Source organism: Hyperoodon ampullatus, assembly GCF_949752795.1.
Source record: "Hyperoodon ampullatus genome assembly, chromosome: 6".
In the NCBI taxonomy this organism is placed as follows: Eukaryota; Metazoa; Chordata; class Mammalia; order Artiodactyla; family Ziphiidae; genus Hyperoodon; species Hyperoodon ampullatus.
In genome coordinates, this window is record NC_136919.1 from 29,968,953 (window position 1) to 29,980,972 (window position 12,020).

The window sequence follows — 12,020 nt, forward strand, 5'->3', positions numbered from 1 at the left end:
TAGGTATCCAATTCATATGTTGTTTCTTGGCATGAAAATGGTGTTATGTGTTGGAAATATGTCTACTTGACACTTGATAGAAATTTGAATGTCAAGCATGCTTTTATTAATAATACTTATCAGAAGTTTGTATTTTGCTTTTAGAAATGCTTTGGAAATAGAGGTTACTAATATTTTCCTTAAAGCAGTAGAATATTTGAGTTTTTAAAACTTGGTTTCAATTTACTTATGACTTATTGTTCAGAAAACAAGGAGGAATGCCTTCTGGAAAGGCACAGGCAGCTATCTCGTGATATCAGTAGATTGAAAGAAACATATGAAGCTCTCTTGGCCAGGTTTCCCAATCTTCGATTTGCCTACAGGTAAGAGAGCTAAACATTGAATTCTAACATCATGGTAATAACCAGGACATATTTTTGTATGAAAGTTATTGTAAGCTGCTTTTCCTTAATTGATATTTTTTCCTTAAATGTTTTTTGAATGTTTCAGATTTGTAGGCAGGGGAAATTCTTGTGAAGTTTAAGGCTACTGATGCCACTAATCTTAAAACCAAAATGAGGGGAATTTAATCTCGGTTGGAAAGTTCCTTTAAAGTTATTATATCATTAATATTAAATAACTGTAAACGTTAACATTTTACAGTTTGTTTTACTATATGGTTCTTTTTTCATGGAATACTTAATATATATATTACAAAGATTAGAACATCAAAGTTATTTTGTTACATTGAAAACATATATACTGAAAGATCTTTCAATTGATCTTAAAACAATAGTCAAGTGTATAGTAGCATACTGTGTAAAAAAACCAATGTACATACCTTAATTAAAAAAGGCTTTATTACTGAAAAATACTATCAGCTGACAATGCAGGGTTGCCATAAACCTTCAATTTGTAAAAAGCAAAACAACAACAAAAAACAGCAGTATTTGTGAAACACAATAAAAGGTATGCCTGTAGCTGGCTAGTCATCTGAGACATTTGAAATTTTTTGTTTCATTAAAACTATATGATTCTTGTGCTATCACTTTAATGTATTGTCAGAAAGAGCTCTTGACTACTAAAGTACAACTTTTTCTATTTTCTTATCTAAGATTAATTTTTGTCCACTTTTCTGTTTTAGGGATCCAGAGAAGAACTGGAACAGAAATTGTGTGAAAGGACTTGTAGCTTCACTGATTAGTGTGAAAGATACATCTGCAACCACAGCTTTAGAATTGGTGGCTGGGGACCGACTCTACAACGTTGTAGTAGACACAGAGGTAAATTGATTTTAATGAAAGAAAACCTATAATTGCTGTTTAGCTTGAAAAATCATGTGCTCCTAGTAGAACTGGGTACTTTCTTGATGTTTTAAGCTTCTCCTAAGGCTGGATGCTTATCTTTACAGGGTAAAACTATAGAATTAATGACTTTTTTATTATGTTATTGATTATATTTAATTAACTGTATTCCGTTCTTTATTATGGCTGAGTAATGCTAACTCAGGAGCCCAGAATGCATATTATCGATCTTAGAATTTTGATTGTTCAGGATAGTAGGCACTCAGCATTTATTTGATTATGGATTCCTAAACTTGCACTCATTCCATTTAAATGTTCTCTGTCATTAATATTTTTTTCATTTCTAATGCACAATGCTTTAGGTTACTGGAAAAAAGCTACTAGAAAAGGGGGAATTGAAGCGTAGATACACTATAATTCCACTCAATAAAATTTCAGCCAGATGTATTGCTCCAGAAACTCTGAGGATTGCTCAGAATCTTGTAAGTCTTTTTTATATGCTTTATCTGCATCTTACTTTTTTTTTTTTTTAATTACAGGACATTAGCTTTGTCCTTTGAAGTAAATTGGGATTTAAGTCATATATCAAAGCACAAAATTTTATTGTGATACCATGCTTTAAAAAGTTAAGATACCAAAGAGAATAAGTTGGCTTTTGTTAAATTAGATGGAGAGAGAATAGAAATGTTGGAAGACTAAAATACCCTTTGATATTTTAAAGTTGTAGTATTAAATGTCCTTATTTTATTTTTTAAATTTTTATTGGAGTATAGTTGATTTACAATGTTCTGTTAGTTTTAGGTGTACATCTACGTGATTCAGTTATATATATATATATATATATATATATATATATATCTCCATTACTTTTCAGGTTATTTTCCCATATAGGTTATTATGGAATATTGAGTACAGTTTCCTCTGCTATACAGTAGGTCCTTCTTAGTTATCTGTTTTATTTATAGTAGTGTGTATATGTTAATCCCAATCTCCTAATTTATCACTTCCCCTCATGTTTCCCCTTTGGTAACCATAAGTTTGATTTTGAAATCTATGAGTGTTCCTGTTGCTGGTCTCTTAACTTCAAATGCATTTCCCATTTCTTGGCATTTGTACTCTTCTCACAGTTGCTGGTTTTGATATCGTATTTGTGTCTGGATGATTTCCAACCTTTACTTTATGTTTGCCTTTCTTGGTGAGCTTTCCCATTTGTGATTTTCTTGCTTCTAGTTGTGGACTCCTTTTTGTTTTTTTTTCCTGCCTAGAGAAGTTCCTTTTGCATTTGTTGTAAAGCTGGTTTGGTGCTGTTAAATTCTCTTAGCTTTGGCTTGTCGGTAAAGCTTTTTTTTTTTTTTTTTAATATCTTTACAATGGTGTGTTAGTTTCTGCTTTATAACAAAGTGAATCAGTTATACATATGTTCCCATATCTCTTCCCTCTTACGTCTCCCTCCCTCCCACCCTCCCTATCCTACCCCTCTAGGTGGTCACAAAGCACCGAGCTGATCTCCCTGTGCTATGCGGCTGCTTCCCACTATCTATTTTACGTTTGGTAGTGTATATATCTCCGTGCCACTCTCTCACTTTGTTACAACTTACCCTTCCCCCTCCCCATATCCTCAAGTCCATTCTCTAGTAGGTCTGTGTCTTTATTCCCATCTTACCCCTAGGTTCTTCATGACATTTTTTATTTTCTTAGATTCCATATATATGTGTTAGCATATGGTATTTGTCTTTCTCTTTCTGACTTACTTCACTCTGTATGACACACTCTAGGTCCATCCACGTCACTACAAATAACTCAATTTCGTTTCTTTCTATGGCTGAGTAATATTCCATTGTATATATGTGCCACATCTTCTTTATCCATTCATCCAATGATGGACACTTAGGTTGTTTCCATCTCCTGGCTATTGTAAATAGAGCTGCAATGAACATTTTGGTACATGACTCTTTTTGAATTATGGTTTTCTCAGGGTATATGCCCAGTAGTGGAATTGCTGGGTCATATGGTAGTTCTATTTGTAGTTTTTTGAGAAACCTCCATACTGTTCTCCATAGTGGCTGTACCAATTCACATTCCCACCAGCAGTGCAAGAGTGTTCCCTTTTCTCCACACCCTCTCCAGCATTTATTGCTTCTAGATTTCTTGATGATGGCCATTCTGACTGGTGTGAGCTGATTTCTCATTGTACTTTTGATTTGCATTTCTCTAATGATTAATGATGTTGAGCATTCTTTCATGTGTTTGTTGGCAGCCTGTATATCTTCTTTGGAGAAATGACTATTTAGGTCTTCTGCCCATTTTTGGATTGGGTTGTTTGTTTTTTTGTTATTGAGCTGCATGAGCTGCTTGTAAATTTTGGAGATTAATCCTTTGTCAGTTGCTTCATTTGCAAATATTTTCTCCCATCCTGAGGGTTGTCTTTTGGTCTTGTTTATGGTTTCCTTTGCTGTGCAAAAGCTTTGAAGTTTCATTAGGTCCATGTGTTTATTTTTGTCTTTATTTCCATTTCTCTAGGAGGTGGGTCAAAAAGGATCTTGCTGTGATTTATGTCATAGAGTGTTCTGCCTATGTTTTCCTCTAAGAGTTTGATAGTTTCTGGCCTTACATTTAGGTGTTTAATCCATTTTGAGTTTATTTTTGTGTATGGTGTTAGGGAGTGTTCTAATCTCATACTTTTACATGTCCCTGTCCAGTTTTCCCAGCACCACTTATTGAAGAGGCTGTCCTTTCTCCACTGTACATTCCTGCCTCCTTTATCAAAGATAAGGTGACCATATGTGCGTGGGTTTATCTCTGGGCTTTCTATCCTGTTCCATTGATCTTTCTGTTTTTGTGCCAGTACCACACTGTCTTGATTAATGTAGCTTTGTAGTATAGTCTGAAGTCAGGGAGCCTGATTCCTCCAGCTCCGTTTTTCGTTCTCAAGATTGCTTTGGCTATTCGGGGTCTTTTGTTTTTCCAAACAAATTTTGAAATTTTTTGTTCTAGTTCTGTGAAAAATGCCAGTGGTAGTTTGATAGGGGTTGCATTGAATCTGTAGATTGCTTTGGGTAGTAGAGTCATTTTCACAATATTGATTCTTCCAATCCAGGAGCATGGTATATCTCTCCATCTATTTGTATCATCTTTAATTTCTTTCATCAGTGTCTTACAATTTTCTGCATACAGGTCTTTTGTCTCCTTAGGTAGGTTTATTCCTAGATATTTTATTCTTTTTGTTGCAATGGTAAATGGGAGTGTTTTCTTGATTTCACTTTCAGATTTTTCATCATTAGTGTACAGGAATGCCAGAGATTTCTGTGCATTAATTTTGTATCCTGCTACTTTACCAAATTCATTGATTAGCTCTAGTAGTTTTCTGGTAGCATCTTTAGGATTCTCTATGTATAGTATCATGGCATCTGCAAACAGTGACAGCTTTACTTCTTCTTTTCCGATTTGGATTCCTTTTATTTCCTTTTCTTCTCTGATTGCTGTGGCTAAAACTTCCAAAACTGTGTTGAATAAGAGTGGTGAGAGTGGGCAACCTTGTCTTGTTCCTGATCTTAGTGGAAATGCTTTCAGTTTTTCACCATTGAGGACGATGTTGGCTGTGGGTTTGTCATATATGGTCTTTATTATGTTGAGGAAAGTTCCCTCTATGCCTACGAGGCCACCATCACCCTGATACCAAAACCAGACAAGGATGTCACAAAGAAAGAAAACTACAGGCCAATATCACTGATGAACATAGATGCAAAAATCCTCAACAAAATACTAGCAAACAGAATCCAACAGCACATTAAAAGGATCATACACCATGATCAAGTGGGGTTTATTCCAGGAATGCAAGGATTCTTCAATATACGCAAATCAATCAACGTGATACACCATATTAACAAATTGAAGGAGAAAAACCATATGATCATCTCAATAGATGCAGAGAAAGCTTTTGACAAAATTCAACACCCATTTATGATAAAAACCCTGCAGAAAGTCTGTAAAACTTTTGATCTGTTGAATCTGAATGAGAGCCCTGCTGGGTAGAGTATTCTTGGTTGTAGGTTTTTCCCTCTCATCACTTTGAATATATCATGCCACTCCCTCTGGCCTGCAGAATTTCTGCTGAAAAATCAGCTGATAACCTTATGGGGGTTCCCTTCTATGTTATTTGTTGCTTTTCCCTTTTTACTTTTAATGTTTTTCTTTGTATCTAATTTTTGCCAATTTGGTTATCATGTGTCTCGGTGTGTTCCTTCTTTGGTTCATCCTGTATTTGATTCTCCTTGCTTCCTATAGTTGAGTGTTTCCTTTCTCATGTTAGGGAGGTTTTCGGCTACATCTCTTTAAATGTTTTCTCAGACCCTTTCTCTCTTTTCTCCTTCTGGGACCCCTATAATGTGAATGCTGTTGCATTTAATGTTGTCCCAGAGGTCTCTGAGACTGTCCTCATTTTTTCTCATTCTTTTTTCTTCATTCAGTGGCAGTGCCCAGTGTTGTGGTGACTAGAGCCTGCACTGGATATTGGGCGGGTCCTCCACTTTCCTCTGTGGTTGTCACTGCCGTCAGGGGCAGGGTCTGCTCCCTAGTTGTTGGAGTAGAAGCCCCCAGATCTGTTTCTGAGCTGTGTTCCTGATCTGTGGTGTGAGGTAGGCAGGATTTCTCTCCCACTGGGAGAGAAACCACTGAGTATTCCTCCTCTGGAGCTGTTCACCTGTGATTGTGCTCTGTTGTGTCACCTTCCACCCATTGTGCTGGCTCACAAAGTACACTGCTCTTGGCCCTGCTCTCGTCCCCTCTTAACTGTGGGTATGCTGGCAGTTGGCCCTGGTGTCTCTAAAGCATTGTTTTCACCAGGCCACCAATGCACATCCAGTGAAGTCAGGTGCCAGGACTGCAGCAGTCATGCACATGGAGTTGCTGTGGGACCTATGGAGGCAGCTCAGACTCTGGCCTGGTTCAACCCGCACAAAGCCCACAGCTGCTAAAGCCAGACCTGTCTCAGCTGCAGGAGCACTCGTTGTCTGTTTGGATATTCTGCAGGTGGTAAATTTACAAAGCCGGCAGCAGAGGTGTAAATCCATGGTTCACAAAGCTGCAAGGAGAGATGTCAGCTCTTCTTCCTTAGTCACACGGCCCCTGAGGCTCAGACCTACCAGCCTCTGCTCCTGAGGCTGCCCCTGAGGAGCCTGCCCAGGTGGGAGGGGGCCAGGGCAGCGGTCAGGATGTGTGGGCTGCCCAGGCAGGAGCCCCTAGTAATGCCTGCAGCGGCAGGTGCCAGTGCGTGGGGAAAGAGGCTGCCGTGGCGGCTGTGCCCTTCACACACTGCTCAACAACAGCGCTTTGCTTCTGTGGTGGCTGGGGCTTCTTCCACGAACATTCCTGGTTGCTCCTGTCCCTTCAGGCTGACTCCATGCAGACAAAAGTGGTCCTCTCTGCAGGTCAGCTCTCCAAACCCCACATTCCAGCGCCCAGCCCCTGTCCATACCACCACACGTGTCTCAGGCTGGAGCGTGCAGGACTGTGGCACGGACCATCCGTGTAGGTCTCACTCTGTCCTGCCTGTCACAGACTGGTTGCTGCACTTCCCTGTGAGCCCTCGAAGCTCCCCTTCTGTCCCATCTGATCTCCCCACTGGTGAGGATATCTCCCCAGGTGTGGGAACCTCTCCTCTCCTTCAGCTCCCCTCCAAGGGGTACATGTCCCATCCCACTTCCTCTTTTCTTTTTTATTTCTTTCATCCTACCTGGTTACATGGGGATCTTTCTTGTCCTTTCAGGTGTCTGAGGTCCTCTGCTAGTATTCAGAAGGTGCTCTGTGAGAATTGTTCCATTTGTAGATGTATTCTTGATATATTTGTGGGGAGGTGTGTTCCACGTCACCCTACTCTGCCATCTTCTAGAATGTCTTTAAACCTAAGTCACATGACTATCAGGTGGCATTAAATGTTAAATTTTTGATTTCCAAATAGAATTATAGAGCTTATAGATAAATACAAGAATTCTTCAGGTTTTTTCATGCCAGGCACACTTAAACTGGCTGCAGTGACAACCGTTATGGAAGGTATCCATCCATCTTGCAGAGATGCTTCTCTATCAGAGCTTTTCTAGATTGCTTACCAACCTATGAACATACAAAGCAGGTAACCAGTATATGCAGTCAGCTGCTGAGATAGATCTAAAGTGGTGTGGTTACTAGTAAACAGATGAGTACAAGGAAATACATTTAAAAGGCTGTAGTGGTTGCATAATATTTGGTAAAAACATGAAGCCAATCATAAGATTCAGCAGTGATATCAGTTATTGAACAGGCATTCCAAGTGCATGAGTTGAAAAGAAAATACTATGAAACCTGAAAATGCATGTATAATTAAGATACTAAATGGATAGTCAGTAAATTTCTTGAAATTGAGACACCTTCAATGAAAATTGTTTACTATCAGAAGAAGAAAGATGAGTACAGAGTAATTGAAAGGTGGTATTTTTGGTTAGTATTTACATCCTTTACTTAGAAAAATCACCTTAGGGTCTAGAAGGTTTTGGAAGTTATTTTAGTCCTATGTCAAGTTCCAGTGTTAGAAGTCAATTGGGGTTTTAAGTAACAACTAAAACACTTCTACCCAGATCCCTCAGCCAGACCCACTTAATGGTAACTGCTATGTCAGAGGACACTGCTGTACATTTGTTACATAGATCTGCCTTCATTATGATTTCTGCTACTACTAAGCTCCATAAAGTATGCTAAGTTCTAAAAATGTGGGCAGAGGTAGACATTATAAACAAAGGTTGAGAAAAGACAGTTGGATCAAAATAAAAGATTGAGGGATTTAAAAAAGATTTTTTTTTTACTCAATTATTGTTTTTATTTCTGTAACTAGCAGGTGGTTGCCTTAGCATGTTTTATTTGAATGAAAAAGTATTCACTTTGGAACAACCAAGTTAATAATTGAAGCAAAACATTTTATGTAATTGTGTTGATCCAGAAATTGATGTACTTTAATTAAGAAAGGATGTTCACTAGAGGGGTGGGATAGGGAGGGTGGGAGGGAGGGGGAGACGCAAGAGGGAAGAGATATAGGGACATATGTATACGTATAACTGATTCACTTTGTTATAAAGCAGAAACTAACACACCATTGTAAAGCAATTATACTCCAATAAAGATGTTAAAAAAATTTATTTTCTAAAATAATCCACTTTGAATTTAGAAACTTGGTAGTGGCTTCTGCTTGATTGAAACTCTCATAATGATTGGTATTCTAACTAAATATTTTACTTAGATTTTTCAGTGTTTAAACTTAGAATTGTTTTTTTCTAAAAGTGTTGAGTTTTCTATAGCATTTTAGAAAATTCGAAAGGAGTTGTAGTTCCGGATAGGTATTCAGTTTCTGTTGTGGCAGTTCTTACTATTTTATAAAATAATATTTGAAAGGAAAGGAGTAATATGTATCACGACATAACTGTTTTCCCCTAGGTTGGCCCTAATAATGTTCGTGTGGCTCTTTCCCTGGTTGAATACAAACCAGAACTTCAGAAAGCAATGGAATTTGTCTTTGGAACAACATTTGTTTGTGACAATATGGATAATGCAAAAAAGGTAGCTTTCGATAAAAGGATAATGACTAGAACCGTGACTCTAGGAGGTGATGTATTTGATCCTCACGGGACATTGAGTGGAGGTAGGTTTTATATCATTTTGTCCTCACAATTCTGTGTGGTAAATAGGATGGGGGCTTTTTTTTTTAAACAGGAAATATTGGGCTTGGAATGACTTAATCCAGTGTTTTATTCCTAATCAAAGGATCGAGTTTTCTTTTGAATACCTACTTTGTGACAGGTGCTTAATATTAATTGAGAAATTATACACTGTCATTGTCCTGAAGGAACTCATAGGCTAGTAATCAGTCCTATAGCTTTTCTTATTCATCTTAAGTCTATTCCTGTTTATTTTCTCTTGCTTTTTGTCTTATTAAGATATTCTAGTCACTGGGATATGAAGTCTTTTTAGTCAGAACATTTGTAGCTTAACTACCCACTTCTCCTTTAGGAAACATGTTAACTTGTAATTTGTGTATATGTTACTGCTCCTGTCAAAAGTAAAACAAAAAATTAAATCTGCCTGAATGCCTTAAGTAAGGAATTCTTAGATAATGACCATATATTTCTTGTTCTAATATTTGCAACACTGAGTTTCCAGATCTGTGTCAAGTGACCATGTAATAAATAACAAACACTAAATAGTACTTACTGTGTACTGGGCAGTGTTGTAAGACTGTACTGTCCAATACAGTAGCTACTAGCCACATGTGGCTCTTTACACCAAAATAAGATAATTAAAATTAAATAAAATTAAAATAATTTCCTTAATTGCACTAGTCATATTTCAAGGGCTCAGTAACCACAAGTGGTTAGTGGGTAATTGGACAGTGCAAATATAGAACATTTCTATCATTCTGTAAAGCCCTATTCTAAGGACTTTAAATGATTAGCTTATTTAATCCTTATAGCAACCATAAGGTAGACATTACTATCATCTCCATTATACAGTTTTAGAAACTAAGGTATAGAGTGATTAAGTAACTTGCTGGTAAGTGGCAGAGCTCAGAATTTGAACTCAGGTGGTCTGATTACAGAGTTTGTGCTTTTAACCAAACCAAGAGACTTGGATGTTTCTTGAGATATCAAGTGTCTTAATTTCTTTCTAGGCCAAGAAAACAGCCAATATAATGAATTCCATGATAAAGTATCAAGTTCCCCAGTGTACAAGATGACTAGCATCTGCAATTGGAAGATAGAGACCAAATATTTTTAAATATCTAAAATAGAAGAAACATTTTAGATTTCATTGAATTGGAGGTTCTTAAAATTCCTGCTTAAGAGATGGCAAATATGTAACCCCATATCTATAAACAAGGTGCTCACAATAGCATTGCTAATTGACCTTTGCATCCTCCCATCAAACCTAGAGTTTTCTTGCCAACCTAACACCTCAGCCTGTTACTGCCAGTTATAGTGCACGTAAGGTGAAACCAGTTTACACTGCTACATCGAGTTTAGACCACATTATGATGTGGTAATAAACAGCTCCCAAATCTCAGTAGCTTACAAGTTTATTCCATAATTATGCTACATTATCTGTGGGTCACTTGTCTCTGCTCCCTGTTATTCTCATTATGGGACCCAGGCTGACTGAGAAGTAAGTCCCTTTTTTGAACATACTTTTCTCATGGGAAGGGAAGGGGAAAACATGGTAAATTATGTGCTGCCTCTTAAAGCTTCCTTTCAGAAGAGGTACATTTCCCACTGATTGGCTAGAGCAAAGCACATGGCTAAGCCTGATGACAGTAGAGAGGGAAATGGGCCTGGGAGGGATGGGCCCAGACGGCAAGGGCAATGATTATTTTGAATAAATAATCCACCACATCTACTTAGAAGTATTTGTTATCAAGTATGTATGCCCTACGATTCAAATGATGAAGTGAATTCCGTAGCTTCATAAACTTACTAAAGATTGGCTGTTGAATTATTTCAAGTATAATTCTCTCAGAAAAGTTTTTATTGCTTACTAAATACATGGTAACTTGGTGTCAAAGGCCTGTTTCAATTTGCCTCTGTCAGGTGCCCGATCCCAGGCAGCTTCTATTTTAACCAAGTTTCAAGAACTCAAAGATGTTCAAGATGAGCTGAGAATCAAGGAGAATGAGCTACAGGCTCTAGAAAAGGAATTAGCAGGTCTTAAAAACACTGCTGAAAAGTAAGACTTTGGTTGGATTAAGCTGTATTTAAACATTTTCTTGGTCAAAGATTTGCATGGTAGAAGATGAAAGAAAATTTTATTTAAAGAAATACTTCTGACTTTTTAAATAATAACCTTGGTATTATTGAATAAGTTGTGAATTGATAACTTGTTTATCAGTTTTTTTTAATATAAATAGTGTCTTTGTTTTAAGAAATTGGGGAAAGCTAATTAAAAGAAGGAAAGAAAAATCAGCCAAATATTCCCCTTTTTCTGCTGAGATACGCTCTGTTAACATTCTGCTGGGATTAGTGAGGAAATCCATAGATACTCTAGAGGTTGATGCCAGAGGATATTTGAGTCCTTGATTTGAGATGATGTGATATTATAGCATCAATCAGGTGACTTCACTAAGTTTTGCAGCATTATGGCTGTCCTGTAGATGTTGAAGATCTCTAAGTTTACTATGGAGAAGTTAAACAAGTTATGTCAAAAGTCACTGCTAGAATTAAAGTGTTTACTTACAGTGTATTTTCTGTGTGGGTGTGGATATAGGTATGTATGCGTACTTTTCAACACTACTTCTGTTTGTGTATGATGCATATTTTGTGTATGACACAATATGCGTATGCCATTTTTTTTTTCAAAATTGGTACCATGCTATTTAATGTAACCTTTTTTTGTCACTTAACGTTGTTTACTATTGTGTGCCTCATGCCAAGTACTCTTCGAGGAGCTGGGAATATAGCAGGGAGTCAAACATATATTTCTTCATCTTGTTTTGATATGTGTAGCTGGGGCAACAGACAATATAAAAAGTTAAACTGGTAAAATGTATGTTAGATAATGCTAAGTTCTAAGAAGAAAAAAGTAAAATAGTAAAGGAGATATGAACTATCCAGGGCAAAGAAAGAGGTGTTGAAATATTATATGGGGTGGGCAGGGAAAGCCTTACTGAGAAGAAGACTGTTGAATAAATACCAGAATGATGTGAGTGAACTCGCCATGTGGTTATCC

General features: G+C 37.3%; 1 protein-coding gene across 1 annotated transcript in view; it reads left to right on the forward strand.

Moving 5' to 3' along the window:
• SMC2 (structural maintenance of chromosomes 2) overlaps positions 1 to 12,020 on the forward strand; it is a gene marked incomplete at both ends in the record, with an annotated part of 51,286 nt that overhangs the window by 14,330 nt on the left and 24,936 nt on the right. The window contains 5 exons of the mRNA XM_079705812.1: positions 245 to 362; positions 1,124 to 1,262; positions 1,646 to 1,765; positions 8,742 to 8,946; positions 10,886 to 11,021. Of these exons, the coding sequence (XP_079561938.1) occupies positions 245 to 362; positions 1,124 to 1,262; positions 1,646 to 1,765; positions 8,742 to 8,946; positions 10,886 to 11,021 (718 nt within the window). The remainder of the gene's footprint in view (positions 1 to 244; positions 363 to 1,123; positions 1,263 to 1,645; positions 1,766 to 8,741; positions 8,947 to 10,885; positions 11,022 to 12,020) is intronic.